Raw genomic sequence first — 21,099 nt, forward strand, 5'->3', positions numbered from 1 at the left:
CTGTGGCTTCAGCCCTACTTACCTTACTACATTGTTAGAAGATTTTGCAGGAATTATTTTTGACAGGTGTACGACAGTTTATCACTTATAAAGACTTATACTGTGTTGTTTCATTTTGTTAACGACCTATATTTTTTTTATCTATTAAGGAGGTCAAATTTAACAATGTTAACTTAAAATTGGAATTTTTTTTCTACATGTATATACTTTCATATAACAACTAAGGGCTAGAATGAAAATATAAGATAGTAGAGCTGAAGAAAAGATACTCCTACATATTTGAAAACCAATATAAAATAGGGAATTCAAAGTCAAAATTTAGGGCTTATTCTTTCTTTCTCTCTCTCGTAAAACCTTTTTTTCAAAGGAACACATCATGGAAAACCCCAAGCGATGGGGGGCTCGACAGATGTCACCTCGCTAGTGGCCGTCGAGCCCTCTTTCCCTTCCCTTTCTTTTGTCTTTCTTTGTTTTTTTTGTCCTGCTAGGTTTATGGTTTCAATAAGTCCCATCAGTGTGATGACTTTGGTTCCCTTTATGGATTTGTAATCACCCCCTTCATGGTGGGTCGGTTAGTCCTTTTTTTGTTTATTTTTTGTGTATGGATTCAAGGATATAGATTTGGATGTTTCATCTTGCAGATTTGTGGAAATGGTGAAGCATCGTTTTGCAGATATGAGAAATCATACTCTCCGACTGAAAATCAAGAATATCGAGATTGTAATCCCCCACATTTTTAAAGGATTTTCATAAATATATTAAAGTATTTATGTGATTATATTTAAATCCAAATGAGTTTGGAAAATGGTTTGACTTTTTAAAAAAAGGGTTGACTATTTTAAAAGTCAACTAAAAATATTTTTCATGGCTTAATAAAACTTGTAATATTTTAATTAAGCATGTTTTAAATAAGAGTTTAATTATTAAAAGCATATTTGAAAAGAAAACTTAATGGAATCGAAAGCCCAAAAATAATAAAAAGGGAAAGGATAATTTGATGACTAAAGTCCTAATAAGCCCATCTTGTTAGTCATCAAAGTTTTAATTATTGAAATTTTTTTTCCTAAGCCCAAAAGGATTAGCCTATTTAAATATCCTAAAAACCCAAATATTTTGCCCTACATTCTATTTTCTCTCTCCTCCCTTGCACGTACTTCTGAATTCTCTCTCTCCCTCACTCGACATTTTCTCTCTCCTATCTCTTTGTGCGTGAGTTCCTGTTTTGCTCTCAAAAATCGTTTCTTCTTCGCTAAGTAACATTTCTTGTTGAACAAGAAACGTCACAAATATTTTCTTGAAGCCGAAACCCTGCTGCCATGCTGTCCTTCAGTCCGGCGCTGCTCTTCCTCCTCCAATTTCGGTTGTTTTCTTTACTTCTCCCTTAAGATTCCATTAAAGTCCTAATTTTTATTGTTATTTTATTACTATTTACATGTTTATGATTTAAGTTATCATTTATTGGAAAAATTGTGAATAACCACCTGCCAGATACCCTTGTTTCAAAATAACCACCCCAATTTCATTTGCATTTAAATAACCACCTTTACTTAGCTTCACGTTTTTAAATACCCACCTCTTAACAGAAAAAGGTGACGCCGTTAACAGTGGGGCCCATTTTTTTTTTTTTTGACTGACCTAATCTCCCTCCAACAAACTACGCATTTCATACTTTTCTTCTTATTCTCTCTTTCCTCTCTCGTCTTTCTTCTTCAAACTTCTATTATTGTTTCACCTTCCCCTCCCCATTTTAAATTCTTCATTCAATTTTCTGGACAAGATTCTTTTCTCTCTAATCTGCAACTTAGTTTTTTACAGTGAGAAGAAGGTGTAAGTGACGGTGGTGTTACTGCATTGTGTCGTGAAGTTGGGGCCCAGTGAAGTTGATTATATGCCCTAAACAAGGTAAAAAACTGAAACTTTAACCTTTATACTATACTAATCTATGTATAAATTATTCAATTAAGTAATTAGAAGCTTGGTTAAGCAATTGCTTTTCCGTTTTTGATTGATTTTTAATTGCTGTTGATTGCCTTATGAAATTGGTAGAATCCTAATTTTAGTTTTGTCCTTGCTAGAATGTCGAAATATCAAATTAGGCTTCAAGTTGGTGGGGATTTCGCTAAGAAGATTATTAAAGGGAGGAAGGTGGTTCAGTATGGGGGGGGGGGTTCAGTTACCTTAGTTATTATGCATCCAAACTTTCAGCACTTGACCCTAGAAATTTCATTAAAACCCTAGAAATTGCAAAGAACATACCTGAATTTGAGCTTCAAGAGAAATCACAGTGGAATTGAAGTAAATCTTTGCCAAATTTGTTTAGATTAGGTTTGTAAATGTTAGATATATATATATAGATATATATATAGGTCAAAGTCGAGGAAAATTGGCGGGAAATTTAATAAAAAGCGTGTCAACAGGCCTCAGAGGTAACGGAGTCACCTTTTTCTATCAAGAGGTGGGTATTTAAAAACGTGAAGCTAAGTAGAGGTGGTTATTTAAATGCAAATGAAATTGGGGTGGTTATTTTGAAACAAGGGTATCTGGCAGGTGGTTATTCACAATTTTTCCTCATTTATTATGAAGAATATATTTTCGATTCAATTCATATGTATAAAAGTAAAAAAAAATTCAGATTTATTATTTTTAGTTTTAATCATGAAAGATAGGGTTTTTAGGGTTTTAAACACTAGAAAACCGTATATTTAAAGTATAAATATGAATTTAGATTAGAATACGATTTTTATATGCATTTAAAATATTTTCAGAAGGTTTAGAAAATTTTATAAATGCTGGAAATTCAGAAAGTTAGTATTTTAAGGCTTTAATGATTTTTAATCACTAGAATAGTTGTACTATACTAGGGGTTAAAAATAACGAGAGTTTAAATTATAAAAACGATTTTTTAAAGACGTTTAAAAGGGTTTGGGACGTTTTTAAAGTTGCTGTAATTTTTTTTAATTCAAGTATTTACTTGGTTATTTTATTGTTCTAGGCGGAGAATTCGTTGTAGGGGACTTTTAGATCGAAAAAGTGGCCTACCGTTGCGTTTACACAAGGTACGTACATAGTCTACGTGCTATATGGTTAGAAACATGCCTTAGGGATGTTTTTATTTATTAGTATCATGTATAGGACCTTGTTGTTCATATATATGATTTACTGAAATTGTTTTACATGTATTTTGCCTATGTGCTACATGTAAACTAGAATAGTTATGAATATGTATGTTTGTATGGAAGTTTGATGCAAGCAGATAAGTTCAGTTCATGTATTAATTCGTGAGTGAATTAATGTAAGTAAGTTGAATCATGTGTTACATAGATTCTGAGTTTATTTATTTATCTTATAAGAACCGTGGATCTTATTTGGTAATTTGAGTTATACCTATATAAAGGTACAGTTTACTGTTGGCTAGGTTCAACAGGCAAGTTAGTAAAGAATAAAAAGAAATAAAAGAGTCTTGAATGATAAGTTGTGAACACTTGTTGATTCTAAGATTAAAAAGGAGTTTTGTGATGTTATGTGAGTATTAGTTGTGAGTGTTGTGTGCTTGGTTGGTGTCAACACAAGTATAAAATGAATGCAACGTAAAGTGAAACGAGATAGGTTATAGACTTTAGACTGGTGCACGTCTAGAGTTGGACACTAAGGGTTGGGATACATAGTCCCCCGTGATATGTATTTTCCTAGGATTGGATTGATCACCTTTCCTTTTAGCTCAAAGGTTCCTCGATATCGCAGGTCAATTGGAATATGTGGTAGCTCCCATATCTCCTACTTCAGTATAGACAACTCGTCCCATAACTATTCCATTTAAAGAAGAAATAAAAGTTTAGAGTCTAGTTCAGTAAGAGTCATCTGCAGTTTTTATATGCTTATTATTATTTTATGTTGTAGTATCATGTTTAGGATTATTTATGTCTGATATGTAGTACTCAGCTTTGCTGATTACGTGCTGTTTGTGTGTGTGATCATGGCTTTGCCTATTGATCCTGTGATGATCCTTCTGGTGAGCAGAGTCAGTATTGCATTGACATTACAGGTTTGCAGATGCATTGCATTGGGAATCTGGAATGGAGAGGCTTATACTTAGTATAGTTGAAGTTGTTTTCGTAGGGACATCTTTACTTAAGTTTGAGGTTTTTAGTTGGTGTGCTTTAGTTTCGAAACAGTTATTTATTTCATAAGTTTAATAAAGTTGATTTTATTTTAGTAATTGTTTTCCGCTGCAAAATTCTGAGTAAGCCGAAACGTTTTCACACGGGCGATAATGCCTGGGTAATTCTCTAGATTCGTTATAAAAGTATTTTCTAGAAAGAGAGAATTATCGGGGTGTTAACAGAGATAAAGGTCAAATTTCAGGTTACCATTACATCAAGCTTTAAAGATGTTGAGTCATCTAAAATCCATTATGGTTGGATGTCGTAAGGCGTTTTATTCATGATAACTTCCCATTCCCATTCACAAAAAAAAAAAAACTAATACAAAATATTCATCACTATTAAATAATATACATTTTTTCTTTATTTTAGTCCTTTATTTCACATTGCCATTAAGTTTAACTCAAAAAAAAAAAAAAACTAAAGTTCATTATCAAATCCTTTACAAAACAACAAAATAGTATAGGTTCTTAACAGAAAAAAAATGAAAGTTCCAAGATAAAAACCGCACTAACCCCTACACTTGCAGTTAGGGGTGTGTAAAAAGATTCGATCCGGATAATCTGATTCGATTATTCGTCGATTAGATCGGAAATTTCAGATGTCTGATCCGTATTTTTGATTTTCGGATATTTCGAAAAAAGTCTGATTTTCGAATCGGATACGGAACAAATTTGTGGTAGGTGCTTTCAAGTTCAGGTCATGCGTGGGTCGGATACTTATCAGGTCAGGACAATAGCGGTTTGGGTCAGTTTCGAGTCGGGTTCAGGTTGGTGGTTATCAGGTTGTACCATACTTGATTTCAGGTCGCTTTCGGGTCGCTTCGAGCACGGAACATGTCATGAATTTTGTGTGGCGTTGCTTCAAATTTGTATCGTTATTCAATATTTCATTGGAAAACAATGCTTGAATAATTCATCTAATTATATACCTTTTTATAGTAGTGTTATATGATTTATGTTACTATGTGGTGAAATAATTGACAAGTCGAGTTATCAGCAATCAACAACTCGGGTAAAATCGGGTAACATGTAGCAACAAGTCAGGTAAAATAATGTACCAGGTCGCAGCAGGTTTAGTAAAATCAGGTAACGGGTCGCAACAGGTCGGGTTAATAACAAGTTATGTCGAGTTATAATCAGTTTCAGGTCCTAATCAGGTCAGGTGTCAAATCGGATTCATTTCGTTGTCCAGTCAGATCATTTCAGTTATCGGTCTTTTTTATACATGTATCGGTTCAGGTCATAGAGTATCGGGTCAAGAGCAGGTATCCGTTATTACCAGGTCGGGTATAGGTCATGTTACAGGTGACTTGTTTTGCCAAATTTTCAGGTGCAAGTCAGTTACAAGTTCAGGTCGGATTATCAGATCAGGTCATTTTTTGACAGCATAAGGCTATAACCCACCAAAAATTGTTACCCACTTTCTCTGATCTTGTTTCCTGCACAACCATTTCTCGGAACAACAACAAACCCATAAATTCAAAGGAATTTACTGGAGATTCAGAAGACCGAAAACAGAAGATTTGTGGTAAACAAAAAAGGTTGAAGAAGCAAAATCTGAAGTTGAGCAAGAACCCACTTTATCTGCTTACTGCTTTATTATTACAATTTAATTGTGTCTCATATATGCATAGAGAAAGCTTTGGCAGAGAAATGAGGTTTTCAACCATGAATTCAAATACCCCCTTTTTGTTTTATCTATTGGGCTACGAAATTCTTAAGAAATGTTGATTTAAGAAATACAGAAAGCTTGGCTAATCATTTGTGCTAGCAGCAGGTCTTATGGGTAATTGGGAATTGCGCAACATTGAATCAGATTTTACATTTCAGATATGAGATTTATATATAAAAAAAGTGACCAAATCTCCCCTAAGGTAGTGTTTGGAAACTTGTATTTCATTTCAAATAATGGAATTGAAATCTGGAATTTAAAGTTTGTATTTCAATTTCTAATCACTGTTTTGTAAAAGGGATTTGATAGAGGAGATAGAAATGGGGGTTTGATGAAGGAGAGAGAAAAAGTATGGGTTTAGTAAAGGAGAGAGAAATGAGTGAAGTTGGGATATAGACACTCATGGAGTTGGATATATATGAGGAGAGAATTTCAAATGACAAGGTAATAGCTTGAATTTCAAATTCTACCAATATAGGCTTTTGATAAGAATTTGGACAAATTCCATAATTTCAAATCCCATGCCATCCAAACAATAGATTTCATCCAAATCCAGAATTTGAAATGAAATCTTGCTATCCAAACATAGCATAATGGGATTTTGATCCCATGATCTTCAAGTTATAAGGTCAAACCTTTACCACTAGGGCAAGCCTTGCTTGGTAAACTAACAGTAATATGTGAGTCAAAAAACTTTCATATTTCACAACAAAGTAAAAAGAAAGAGAAAATAAGTATTTTGTATTCTACCATAAGGCGTAGGTGGAAGAGACTTCAGGAAGTAAGCCCAACAACTGACAAGCAACACTTGACCAAAGAGCTCATGGCTGATCATTACCTTCAAAACTTTTTTGCTTTCCAACTTTTAATTTAGAGAAACAAAAAATTACAAATTTGCAACTCCTGAGGAAAATGACATTTCCAAAAATAGAAGTTCAAGGTCCAAAAAAGGGAAGACAAGTTACCACAGACAAATCCAACATGTAAAATGTAAATACATAGTTTAACAACCTGCTCATTAAGCTACACTACAAGACATCCCTTGGCTCTGAGGCACCTCAGCCACCTGTGTTCTGCAAGACATCATGTTGCACGAATTAAGATCTTACGCTATTTGCACAAAAAATCATGATATAGAAATGAATATCATTCGTAAAAGATGATAGAAAGTTAAAACTTAGTACTCAACATGCATGCATAGCTTTTGCAAAGATAGCTTATAGCACCTGTACAATTTAAAAGTGAAATGGGAAAGATCATACACCATAAACAAACACACACGAAGACACTAACTACTTGATCTTGACAATGCCAAAAGTATTAAAAGGTAACAAAATCTAGCATATGACGAAAGTATTTTTACAACATGGTCTAGTTACCCCTTACAAAGTTGATTGTATGTGATTTGGGTTTAGTATAGTGACACATGATGCACTAAGACATACTATAAGCAGCAAATCATAAAAGAACACAAAATTCTGAAAAAAGACATTAAAAAGAAAAAAAAAAAACAGTGGACTTACTTCATTTCAGTTTTTGCTTTCTTATTAGCCCTTTTTCTTTTCTTCCCCTTTTTTTCCCCTCCATTAGTTGATGCATTAACAGAATCTTCTGCCAGAAATGATGGTACAAACGCAATCAGAAGCGGAACTGTTTGAGAAATAGTCTCAACTCTCGGCTCACCAGATTCATGTCTGGGTTGAACATGAGACTGTCCCTGGTGCACCTCTGACACAACATTTGTGATCAAATTACTAGCTTGATCAGTTTTTGCTTTCTTATTAGCCCTTTTGCTTTTCTTCCCCTTTTTTCCCCCTCCATTAGTTGATGCATTAACAGAATTTTCTGCCAGAAATGATGGTACAAACGCAATCGGAAGCGGAACTGTTTGAGAAATAGTCTCAACTCTCGGCTCACTAGATTCATGTCTGGGTTGAACATGAGACTGTCCCTGGTGCACCTCTGACACAACATTTGTGATCAAATTACTAGCTTGATCAGTTTTTGCTTTCTTATTAGCCCTTTTGCTTTTCTTCCCCTTTTTTCCCCTCCATTAGTTGATGCATTAACAGAATTTTCTGCCAGAAATGATGGTACAAACGCAATCGGAAGCGGAACTGTTTGAGAAATAGTCTCAACTCTCGGCTCACTAGATTCATGTCTGGGTTGAACATGAGACTGTCCCTGGTGCACCTCTGACACAACATTTGTGATCAAATTACTAGCTTGATCAGTTTTTGCTTTCTTATTAGCCCTTTTTCTTTTCTTCCCCTTTTTTCCCCCTCCATTAGTTGATGCATGAACAGAATTTTCAGCCAGAAATGATGGTACAAACGCAATCGGAAGCGGAACTGTTTGAGAAATAGTCTCAACTCTCGGCTCACTAGATTCATGTCTGGGTTGAACATGAGACTGTCCCTGGTGCACCTCTGACACAACATTTGTGATCAAATTACTAGCTTGATCAGTTTTTGCTTTCTTATTAGCCCTTTTTCTTTTCTTCCCCTTTTTTCCCCCTCCATTAGTTGATGCATTAACAGAATTTTCTGCCAGAAACGATGGTACAAACGCAATCGGAAGCGGAACTGTTTGAGAAATAGTCTCAACTCTCGGCTCACTAGATTCATGTCTGGGTTGAACATGAGACTGTCCCTGGTGCACCTCTGACACAACATTTGTGATCAAATTACTAGCTTGATCAGCGTCTGGAAGGGTCAATGCCACAACATTTCCAAGCTCACCGGCTTGCCTAGAACTTCGAGAATCAACTTTAATTGCTGAAGTCCCGATGGGAGTTCCTGAATCTGACTGCAAAAGGGAGACTTCTGTATCTCCGGAAATATGATCATGCACTAAAGAATTAAGTTTAGCTTTGGATTCGACTATCTGTAGCAGATGCATTCTGAGTCCAGAATTCGCTGCACAGTATACAAGCAAGAAAGATGAGGAAACAAACTAAAGAGCTAAATATACAATCGCCCATCACAATAAAAACTTGGATATATACATAATCGCTCTGTTAGACAATAACCTTTCTTTTGTGAAACAAGAAACTTGAAAGAGGGGGATTTCGACAGGAAGAAAAAGTGGTCACATGTGTAGGAGAGAGAAACGAAGAAAACACACGCCAAATAAAGGTAAGATGCAAATTTTAAGCTTACTGCGAAGCGTCCATATTTAACTTAACAAGTCCAGACTTGTTCCGACACAGAGGGAGTATATATATATATATATATATATATATATATTGTAGGACTTAAAAGTGAGAGGATACCCAAAATGGATAAGATAGCAGCACGTGCTGCTAATTGCTCAGCTTCTATCTTGCTTATGCTGGGTTCACCAGTATATTTCATCCCATTGAATACTAAAGAGGAGGTGAACACAGTAAGAAGCACTTCAACTTCAACAGTATCATACTTGGGCTTTTCCATATTCATCTTTGCAGCAAATTCATGGAGTACGGACTTGCATAACATCTTATCCTGGTACATGGAAAGACGTGAAAACCAGGACAAAAAGGAATGTCAAATATAAAGGCAAAAAAAGTGCATTATTTGTTTATTATACATGAAACAACATCAAGATCAAGGCGTACGTTTGTCAATTTACTAACTAGTTCTTCACTTGTGTTCAACTCAGCCTCTGAAGGGGTCAACACCATAACATTTCCAACCTCACCGGCTTGACTGGAACTTCGAGAATCTACTTTGATTGCTGAAGTCCCAATGGGAGTTCCAGAATCTGACTGCAAAAGGGAGACTTTATGATCGTGCTCTGCAGAACTAAGTTTAGCTTCAGATTCGACTATCTTTAACATATGCATTCTGAGTCCAGAATTCGCTGCACAGTATAGAAGCAAGAAAGATGAGGAAACAATCTAAAGAGCTAGACATACAATTGTCCATCAAAAAAAAAAAAAAAAAAACTTAAATATATATATGTATACTATATACACAAGCGCCCCGTTTAACAATAACCTCTTTTTTTTGTGAAACAAGAAACTAGAAAGAGGGTGATATGGACAGGAAGAAAAAGTGGCCACATGTGGTAGGAGAGAGGAAGGGAGAAAGCCAAAATAAAGGTAAGATGCAAATGTTAAGCTTACTGCAAAACGTCCATATTTAACAAGTCTTAAACTTGTTCAGAAACAGAGGGAGTATTTAATAAACATATATATAGCACTTAAAAGTGAGAGAATACCCAAAATGGATAAGATAGCTGCACGTGCTGCTAATTTTTTAGCTTCTATTTTCCTTTTGGTAGGTTCACCAGTATATATCATCTCATTCAATACTAAAGAGGTGATCAATTGAGAACGCCGTTTCACTCTAACAGTTTCATACTTGGGCTTTTTCATATTCATCTTTGCAGCAAACTCATGGAGTATGGACTTGACCTTATCCTGAAACATGGAAAGACAAGAAAACCGGGATGAAGAGGAAAATCAAATATAAAGGCATAGAAAAGTGCATTAATTGTTTATTATACATGAAATGACATCAAGATGCATACATTGTTCAATTTACTAACTAGTTCACTACATGCACTCAACTCAGCCTCTGAAGGGGTCAATGCCACAACATTTCGAAGCTCGCCGGCTTGTATAGAACTTCGAGTATCTACTTTAATTGCTGAAGTCCCAATGGGAGTTCCAGAATCTGACTGCAAAAGGGAGACTTTATGATCGTGCTCTGCAGAACTAAGTTTAGCTTCGGATTCGACTATCTTTAACAGATGCATTCTGAGTCCAGAATTCACTGCACAGTATAAAAGCAAGAAAGATGAGGAAACAATCTAAAGAGCTAGATATACAATTGTCCATCAAAAAAAAAAAACTTAAATATATATGTATACTATATACATAAGCGCCCTGTTTAACAATAACCTCTTTTTTTGTGAAACAAGAAACTAGAAAGAGGGTGATATGGAGTATGGACAGGAAGAAAAAGTGACCACATGTGGTAGGAGAGAGGAAGGGAGAAAACAAGCGCCAAAATAAAGGTAAGATGCAAATGTTAAGCTTACTGCGAAACGTCCATATTTAACAAGTCTTAAACTTGTTCAGAAACAGAGGGAGTATTTAATAAACATATATATAGCACATAAAAGTGAGAGAATACCCAAAATGTATAAGATAGCAGCACGTGCTGCTAATTTTTCAGCTTCTTCTTTCCTATTGGTAGGTTCACCAGTATATATCATCCCATTCAATACTAAAGAGGTGAACACTTGAGAAGGCTGTTTCACTCTAACAGTTTCATACTTGGGCTTTTTCATATTCATCTTTGCAGCAAACTTATGGAGTATGGACTTGACCTTATCCTGAAACATGGAAAGACAAGAAAACCGGGATGAAGAGGAAAATCAAATATAAAGGCATAGAAAAGTGCATTAATTGTTTATTATACATGAAATGACATCAAGATGCATACATTGTTCAATTTACTAACTAGTTCACTACTTGCACTCAACTCAGCCTCTGAAGGGGTCAATGCCACAACATTTCGAAGCTCGCCAGCTTGTCTAGAACTTCGAGTATCTACTTTAATTGCTGAAGTCCCAATGGGAGTTCCTGAATCTGACTGCAAAAGGGAGATGTAGATGTATACAAGGATTAAGAAGCTATCCTATGGAATATGATATCACAAAAGAGATAAAGATACTATCGTACAGAATATCAGAAAAAGAGATCAGCATCATATCCAAGTCAATATTACACTAAATGGAAAAGAGATGGAATTTCCTTTGGAAAGGTAAGATCTTTGTAGCAACAAGGGGTTGATTTGTACCATCTTGAGTTTGGTTCTGCTTCCCCTAATTTCATCACTACACTTACAAGTAAGTTTCCAATTTGGATAACATGCATGTTTTTCCTCTTGCAGAATTGTTGTGAGCCAAAAGGACCGAAACCACCTTTATCCCTAGATTAAGAGCATGTTTGGTTCACTAGTTTTGGGCTTCAAGAAACGGAATCAATTACTGATTCTCTTTCATCTTGTTTGGTTCAATTCGTCATCAATCCATTACCATTACTTGATGGTAATGGATTCCCCTCAATTTGTTACCTTCCCCTCCCTCTCAAGTAACAAAATCCTTTACTTGGTAGTAATGGTTATCATTTATTCCATTCCTTGGCTTGAACCAAACACTCAATAAAGGTAATCATTACTATTACCATTCCTCTCCTATATTTGTTTCCATTCCCTTTCCATTCCATATCTTGAACCAATCAACCCCTAAGAGCCTCACGAAGTCCTGTTTTATCTCACGCAAATTTTATTGAGTAATAGATTTAAAGGTCCTATATTTTATGCTTGGTGAGGACCATTAATGTTAATGAAGTCAAAATTTGATTATTCTAAGTTGAGCAGACTCAACACTTTATAAATTCATATGGAGGATGCGTAAACATGGGATACAAAATATAGATCGGAAGTTTAATTTCTCCAAAGCAATATGTGCACTTGCTTTTTTGTTTGCATGGCCCACTCCATTTTGCCAAGGTGCTTATCCAAAGTTGAAGGATTGTTTGCATAATAGATACTCACTAAACACTCCATAATACATCAATCTATCTTTATGCATATTAAGAAGAACTCAAAAATCTAGAATGCGTGAATTTGAAATGTATAAATAGCAATCATTAAGCATTTACATAGTTGAACGAAACCTTTTGATTGTTATTTCTAAAGGGATAAACTATGAGAAAGTAACTTTCCAATATTTTTAATATCAAAGGATGCAAAACATAAAACGATAGATTAATGGGAAAAACCTTATACTTAAATTTGAAATGAACCTGAAGAATTGTATCTCCATCTTCCTCAACCCATCCCATCTTCTTACATATGCCTTCCAATGCAACCTTTGCAACATCTTTCTCAGCTGCCTTTTTGCTGGAAAAGGTGTTGAGACATGAATATGTTTCTCCATCTACCTTAACTGTAGACCTAAACTTTGGCACATCTTGCGGTCCTGCTTCGTTGATGGTATGATAAACTGGAGCTGGTTTACGTGCTCTACAGGTAAACACGTGCAGACGATCCTTCCACAACAAATTATCTAGGAAACTTACATTAGTGTGACTGGTGAGAGACAGGAAATACGTAGTTCTTGCTTAACAAGACATTATACATTTCAATACTGTAATTTGTAAAACCCCATTTCCAGTAGGGATGAAAGTTCGCTGTGCAGATTGGATTTAAGCCTAATCCAATCCGATCAGAACAAAATTTGGATTTTAATTTTCCAATCCAATTAGAGTTTGAGCCCAAATCAATCCAATCCGAATTTGCAGACACTAGATTAGATCGATCCGAATTATTCAATTTTTTTAAACTATTTTTTTATGAAATAGATTTAGTGCGAGCATCAATATAAAATGTTCGATAATAGAAGTAATTCATACGACCCCATAAAATATATTAATAAACTAATAACAACTAATAATTCATTACAAACTCATAATTCATAACAACAAAAGGTTTAACAACAACATAACAACATGTTCAACTACACAACAAGTTAAGATTTTAACTTTTAGGGGAAGGGCAGGGCTACCGGACCATTTGGTCTTTTTTCAAAAAAAAAAAAAAGGTTAAGCTCACTCACAGATATACAATATAAGGCCTATCTACTATTCGGTTATTTTGGATTTTTGGATCCAATAAACCTCAATCCTATCCAATTCCAAAATCCAATTTATCAAAAAATACTCAACCCGAATCCAATTAAACATAGTTTGAGTGCATCGGTTTGAATTGAATTGGATTTCGTTTTTTATCTAAATAACTTTCACCCCTAATTTCCAGTATCATTAGGCTCTAGCTAATGCTAATAATGTTCGGGGATGTAGCGACTGTTGCTCTTCTCTTCCCACTGTCATTGTGGCCTTAGATTGTGAGATATATATTAACACTAGCACACAATGAGTATAACACACAAATCAACATAAGCTGCATACAATAAATTCTTAGTTGCAATCACTGTGCAATTTTCCAAAAACACCTTCTACAATTAATACCGAAGGTTAATAACTTTAAGTCTTTGACCACAAACGAGTTCCCACTGAGACACAAAGAGAGAACAACCAATACATGAAACCAATAAGTTAAATCGATGAACTACCCAACCTCTTTCCCTACACCTTGCTATAAGGTAAACTGCTTTTTCAATTAGCATTTTCCTACATGATGAAAGTCAAAAAGAATGGCACAATCGTAGTGCTTGTAATCATAGTTCGAAATGCGGTTTTGGTCACGATCGTGGTGATGCAGAACGGGGATGATACGGTTGTCGTAACGCCAATTATCGGCTTAGACCATGTGATATACATTGAACTCGTCTCAAATACAGTTTTTTTTTACACCTATATGATGCAAGTAGTATTGGTTTGGTAGATTTGAAAACATTCACGACACTACAACCTTATTTTGACACCATGCTAGCAATAGTTACAAAAAGAATGGAGTATCATAGCCATTGGAGACCTCAAATTTGTGAAACCACTTAACCATGAAGACACCCACGTCTCGTCACTTATATAATAAGAGACCTAGCCTAAACTCTGTTTCTAGGAAGCCAAGTAAACCTTCAAACACCTACACACGTTTGGAACATTTAGCACGAGCAAGAGTGAAAGAAAACCACTACATTCACATGAACGAAAAAATAAACAGAAAAGAACAAGACAAAAAGTGAACTTGAGGTGTGAATTTAGCCACAAATCTCATGAATGCAAAAACCCCTACACATATACCAGTTCTTGAGTGTCGATAACTAGCAAAACACACTTTTAATAGTGTAACCCAGCTACTAGAACAACACATCTAGAGATGACCTAATAAGTCCCCAATTCTGGTAAGCAAATTATAATCTTAACCCGGCTGCAATTTTCTGTAGCCAACATAGAAGTTATCTCAGGCAAATTCCCTCTGCTTAGGTTCAACATACGGAAATACCAACTGTGTGTGATGAACACATCAAAGCAAGGTCACTAGAAGGAGGAGTTTACCATGTCATGTAACTCAAATTGAGAAATTTCTCAAATTATAACTGTTATGAACTTTTTGTTTGAAACAAAAACAAATGTTGCCTATTGAATCGTAAAATGTTGTATTTAAGACGGTGACATTATTACTCTAGCTCACTATAGAATTAAATCTGGATTCTTTGATCTTCTGTTCTTCTCTTCTTTCTTTTTCCTACTCCGCAGAAATCACCCACTAACTCATTAAAAAACTATATTTAACATAAACAAACCAAACAAAACCAAGCCTACTGATTATTAATTCCCAATCAAAACCCCCAATTTCTACCGCAAATTATATGAGAGAATGATTGAAAAGAAAAAATAATATAACATGGAAGCTGAACTTTTACAGTGCAAAAAAAAATGAAAATCTGAAATGATGAATTTCTTACTTTGATGCTGTTGTTGTTGCTCGGATAGTACTACGGGTGAGCTAGACGGAGACCCAGCTTGTTCCGCCATTAAAACTTGATTGCGGTTCAAAACGAAAGGAGTTGGTAAAACTGGAATTAGGGTTTTTCAACGATATTGATTTTGGGGGAAGTTTGAAATTGTTATCCCAATCCGAAGCCTTTTTTTTAGCCTATGGAGTATGGACTAATGACTATGGTAAATAAAATTATTATGCCTTTTGTTTGTGATAAATTATTTATAATTGCTAATGGTAAAATTGTTCTCAACTTTTTTTTTTTTTTTTTTTAAGGGGAAATTGTTCTCTAACTTTAAATTATCAAGAGCTATCATTTAAAAGTGCTTACTTGTGTTTATAAACTGATCTTAAATATAAATTTGCATGTATAATTGTTACATAAAGTTACTAGTTTTTGGACCCGTGCAAAAATGCACGGGAATTTTTTTGTTTAATAAGCATGTTTATATACCAATTACAGTAAAGGCATATAAAAAATTCTCTAGGTCTACTCGATTTAATATACGCTTATGTACTACTCAAAACTCAAATGAGTTTAACCTCTATACCATATTAAATTAATAAACTTTGAACGATGTATTGAAATACAGAATAATCCTATACATATTTAACCAAAAACAAAGCATCAATGATGCACTTTACACAGAAAGACAAAAAATGCTCCTTTATGTTAATTATGAAGTTGTTTTGCAAAAATTCATGACACTCTTAGGTTGTAGAAGACTTATTTATATATGTCATTAGTTGTAATATTACACATATCATGTTCTTTCTCACAAATCAGTATTATTATACACTTTCTACCCGTAACTTTAGAAATGACCACATGAAATTGGCTATGGCTGAAGGCTGAAAACCGAACTTGGGAGATACAAACCAATATGTGATAGGGATATCTTTGACTTTTATTTATAGTCATTGCAATCCACAATTCAAGGGAAATTTTGTTCCATTTGACATAATGAGTGTCATACGGGTATAAATACCATATTACTCCCCTTTCCTTGACATACTCACGCCCCTTTAAATGATTCTCTAGGAAATACCAAGTATATGTTTTCTACTATATAGTTGATATAGGATCATTTCCCTTTCCCCACCTAAAAAAGTAACGTGATTGATTTTCTTGTTGCTGGCTCCTTGAGCCACCCCGTGTCCTTGCCACCGCCTGATTGGTTGTTTTTCCATTTTTTTTTATTCTCATTTTAGTAGTGTGGTCTCCTTTTATTTGGAGCCCCTTAGCTTGAACATGTCTATGACCTCGAAGATGAATGTTCGATTATCCATGTACCACAATTAACGAAATTTAGTAGAAGAAATACACTACCATTGGTAGAAAATATGATTTGTTTTTGTAGAAAATTAAATAATTCATAATTTACGTTTAATAAAAATGCACGGGATGAGATAGCCCGTGCAATAAAAAAAACTCAAACGGCATGATGAGATAAGTACATTACGTTGATGTCATTATTTGTATAATTCATTCATGTTATTTTGAAGTCATTAATTTTACTCAAACAAAATTATGGTTTTTCTTTAAATAATTATAAGCGAATAACATAAAGAATTATGATTACCATAACTATCATAACTTACTAATAAAAAGTGGTGATTTTAAATGAAAACACATTTTTTATGAATATGGTTTAAATATCGAAAAATTAGATTGGAGTATTACTTCCAGAGTGAAACTTTTTGTGAAGTTTTGAATTCATGCATTGATTATTGAGTGACATTTTGTTGTGGACGGTGGTGACTCACCAGCTAGCTGCAAAATTCTGGATCCGCCACTAAATGTGTTACACTATTTTGACTTATGATCTATTTCAAATAATAAGTATAATACTATCTCCATATTATTTTGTTGATTATGTATTCCCTGTCGGGAACTTTCAATATCTTATTCCTATTCTAAATCTTTTCATACATAGTGTAATTTTATGACTTAAATCTCCATTGATTTTAAACTCCAACAAATTTGTTCACACTAATGATAAATACTTAATCTTTTACCTCTCAAACTTTTGTGCTATTGGTTGCCTATCAGATTAACTCAAAGGCTTATATTCTTTATTTTAGTTCATTTTATTTTATTTAAAATAGTGAAATCTTTCCCATTTTTAAAGTTATATTGGCTTTTTCGATTACAAAATAGAAACGACAAAAGAAAATACAGGGAGTAGTATTTTCACCAAAATTATTTTTAAAGTTTGTTATTACTTTGTTGAAAAAATATATTCATTTTGAACATATTGCTATACTCCAGTGAAGGTTGCACACAAAACTTTAATATTCCGATATGCTTGAGTATTTATAGTATTTTACTGTATACTTAATTACATATAGTGTCTTTTTGTAGTTGGTGTTATATTCTATAAAGTTGTAGATATTATTTATATCACAATTTAAATTATTCTACTAAAAATCACACCAAAAAAATCGTGTTTATTGTTACTTCCTATTAGAATTTGATTCTCCCTTCTACATTATGGCAAGCAATTACACTATATACACTTATATGTTTATCCTTAACTAGTTGTTGGTCCGCGCGCGATAAGGTAGCAACCATAGCGGTGTTCAACTAAACGGTAAATATTAGTTAACGGTGTGCATAAAGAAAACGACTGAAAAAATGGTTCATATATCGGTTGGAAATGTTGTTGTTGTAAAAGGTTTTATAGTATGACTATCGAACCGACTAAAGGCACGGTAAAACTTGGCATTTACGGTTTTGTTTTTGTAATAATTGGGAAATTGAAAAAGTGACATTGGTTTTTTTTGTCTGCATAGTTGATAAGCCTTAGTTTTAAAGTGAATGACTTACATAGCTATTTACAAACCAACAAAATGATTTCCAACTTCTCCTCTTCCTACATATGACTGTTCTATTGTTTGTCCAAAATAGAATGCACTTTCACCTAGCAATTGCATACATATTTCCATACTAAATTAACAAATGTACATTTGTCTTTATAGTCCCCCAAAAAAGCCAAAAAAGGAAATACTGCTCATGTTTAGCATGTTGGAGAAGCTGACGATCTTTCGGTCTTCTTTGTTGAATGCCTACTATTGGGGTTCGTTTCAAAGCTACAAGAAGATATAGACAATTAGTAAGCAAATATGACTAACGAAGTAGAACAACTTGGAGTGGTTATAAAAAGCAGAAATGTTATGTAACAAGAAATGACAGACACCAAGAGATGAACCATTTCCAACCTACTTGGTTTTGTATACATCTACAACTAACCAATGCCTATTGAAACGAGAAAGTAATTATGAACGATAGTCATGATGCATAAGTACGGATCAAATATCAAAACCTTAGAAAGACGTTTGAGCACAAATTAATAGCCTATTGGACACTTTAACACATGAAGGGAAGTAATAAAAAAACTTAAACAACTACCTATTAAAAATATTTAATTGATACAAGAGGTGTTCATAAGTGAGAATTGGAAACTATATGCCCCCTCCATATTACATTTCCCTTTCCAAAAAAAAAAAATCCACATAATTCTGCATATATTGTCAACAAAGGTAAAATTAGGATGCTCAAGCAAATAGCCATAACAGTGTATCATTTTATTTACATCAATTCATGACAGAATTAACATTTATATCATCTTCTTTACAACTTTAGGGGAGGAGAATTGAAGGTCAGATTTCAAATGAGTATCATTTAGTATCAAGCATTCATACACATGTTAGAAATGAATTTTGATGCCTCATGACCTGATCATTCAGTTAACATGCCTGTCCCACCATTTAAATCCATTAAGAATTTAGTCATCTGGTATCTTGAGTCCTAACTTTTCATCAAACATGTGTTGCTCAATTTACGAACTTAAGCATAAATTAGCATAAAGAAAAATGAGGGGTAAAATGAAACACCGATATTATTTTGATTGCAGTTAATTTTTATTTTTTTTTGCTCAATAAGGTCAATTAATCACCTATCAACCTGAAGTCCTAAATTTATACATTTTCATCATGTGATAGGCTGGATTATAGTAAATCAATAATCATAATCAAGGATTTGCATAAGAGGTCTAATCCATTACCCGAAAAACAATGGCATAACAGCATCTAACAACTAAAGAAACAAATACTCTTGCCTCGTAAGAGACTTATCTTTCAATTGACTCCAACGTTTTTTTTTCTAAGATCATTATTTTGGTAAAAAATTATCTTTTAATTGACTACAGTTTTTTTGTTTTCATTATTAAATATGCTAAATAGTTTAAACGCAAGCATAAATGTATTTACTATATGGGATTATACTCATACCTAAGGCAAATTTGACTTTTTCCATACAAAAAAGCAGGGCATGTCGTCAGAGTCTTGATCATCAGGGTCTTCATCGCCGGAGTCTTCATCGTCAAAGCCTTCGTCAGTAGACCATTCGACGTAGTCGGAGTCTTCGGAACAGTAATTTATAGGATAGGCAGGATGTAATTCCCCATCACTACCCTCAAAATACATATCAGCCGGTTTGCGATGTATCTTATATGAACCACTCCCAATTTGTCGGCTTTCTGATTGCAATTTCTCCTTTTTAACTGGATTTCCTGTGTTTGGTGTCGGTATTTCAAACATTTTTTCTTTGCCCTTTCCTATGGGTGTTGTTTTTTGCACTTTCTCTTTCCCTTTCTCAGAAATCGGTTCACGGATGCTTATGCCCTGTGCTGGTTTGTGGGTGGGAGAATGTGTTTTAGCGAGTCGGGGTAATGGGGACCTAAAAGGAGGAACTCCGAATTTTCTTTCAGCTTCTTGCATAACCTCTTCCAATGCTTCGAGCGATTTCTTGCTGAGTTGTTTAGCTGCTTCGCGAGAGTAGAACAGTTTCCAGGCGTGAGGGCTACCGTCGCAGATTGCGTTCGCAAGAAGCCTGCAGAGGTGCGCTTCTTCTTCTGTTTCAGCAGCAGTCGCTGCTTTCCTGAGTGGATCTATGTTTATGAAAGATGCCATTTTTGGTGGAGGATTTTTGGGAAAAGAAGTATGGAAGGAAGGTGAAGAACATGAAGGGAGAAGAAGGAAAAGGTTTGGAGATGAGGGTTTCAAGGTTTTCGGTTTTACATTGGGTTTTAAGGAAAGGTGTCTGTATAAGGCGTATGACTGTTACAACTTGTATGACATTATGTACTAACTTGTCTAGATATTTATTATTATTTTATTATTATTATTATAATTATTTATATTATTATTATTATTATTTTTTATTATTATTATTATTATTATTATTGTTATTTGTAAATATGAATGTTGAGTTGTGAGTATGAATGTGTAGTTATAATTTATAAAATTCAGTTATTCTTAATAAGCGTTTGCAAGTAATAGTATAGTAAATTAATTCTATTTGCAAATAGAATAAATCTCTTGTGTATTTTAGGTCTTTTGTAGTTATTAATTTGTATAAATAGTTTCTTTTGTGAATAGAATCAATTGTATTTGCAAAAAAGCTGAATAGTAGATTAATTCTATTTGCAAACAGTGTGCCGAGTTAGGCAGTATGTTAGAGCATAATTGTTAAATAAATTTGATATATCGTGAGTGGTGCGTTTAATAAACACTTGTGTATATTTGTTGGAGCTGAACTGAACTGAACTTATTGGAGCTAAACTGAACTGAACTGAATACAAGTTGGGGAGAATAGGTTCTTAGATGGTGTGTCGATGGGGTGATACATATGTAAAAATGTTGCTACTGTCCGTACGCAAAGTATATATATGGGTATGTAAATTAAACACGACTGTTTGAGGTAGTGATTAAACTGTTGTGCATGTGTTAGCATGGAAGCA

The 21,099-nt window shown here is 34.2% G+C and overlaps 1 protein-coding gene across 4 annotated transcripts; it reads right to left on the bottom strand.

Annotated features, from left to right (window-relative positions):
• Positions 1 to 6,642: 6,642 nt before the first annotated feature.
• On the bottom strand, positions 6,643 to 15,536 carry LOC109135367 (uncharacterized). 4 transcript variants are annotated; one of them, XM_048642759.2, is made up of 10 exons: positions 15,261 to 15,536; positions 12,613 to 12,899; positions 11,270 to 11,419; positions 10,958 to 11,159; positions 10,350 to 10,594; positions 10,038 to 10,239; positions 9,433 to 9,677; positions 9,109 to 9,319; positions 7,358 to 8,752; positions 6,643 to 6,907 (listed from the first exon to the last, which is right to left on the bottom strand). In XM_048642759.2, exons 1-9 carry the CDS (start codon positions 15,328 to 15,330, stop codon positions 7,815 to 7,817), a joined length of 2,550 nt encoding a protein of 849 aa, XP_048498716.2. In that variant the 5' UTR covers positions 15,331 to 15,536; the 3' UTR covers positions 6,643 to 6,907; positions 7,358 to 7,814. The 4 variants fall into 4 exon arrangements, with proteins under 4 accessions (XP_048498716.2, XP_048498721.2, XP_048498732.2 ...); XM_048642764.2 differs by having other exon boundaries at positions 12,637 to 12,899; positions 15,261 to 15,535; XM_048642775.2 differs by having other exon boundaries at positions 12,613 to 12,907; positions 15,261 to 15,535.
• Between the last annotated feature and the right edge of the window lie 5,563 nt (positions 15,537 to 21,099).

Source organism: Beta vulgaris, chromosome 1, assembly GCF_026745355.1.
Source record: "Beta vulgaris subsp. vulgaris cultivar EL10 chromosome 1, EL10.2, whole genome shotgun sequence".
Lineage (NCBI taxonomy): Eukaryota > Viridiplantae > Streptophyta > Magnoliopsida > Caryophyllales > Amaranthaceae > Beta > Beta vulgaris.

Excerpts from the sequence above, each read along its gene's own strand:
- LOC109135367 (XM_048642759.2), bottom strand. The coding sequence starts at position 15,330 with ATGGCGGAACAAGCTGGGTCTCCGTCTAGCTCACCCGTAGTACTATCC. Across the intron at positions 11,160-11,269 it reads TAGTTAGTAAATTGAACAAT|GATAAGGTCAAGTCCATACT; the intron begins GTATGCATCTTG and ends TCCATGTTTCAG. Across the intron at positions 9,320-9,432 it reads TAGTTAGTAAATTGACAAAC|GATAAGATGTTATGCAAGTC; the intron begins GTACGCCTTGAT and ends TCCATGTACCAG.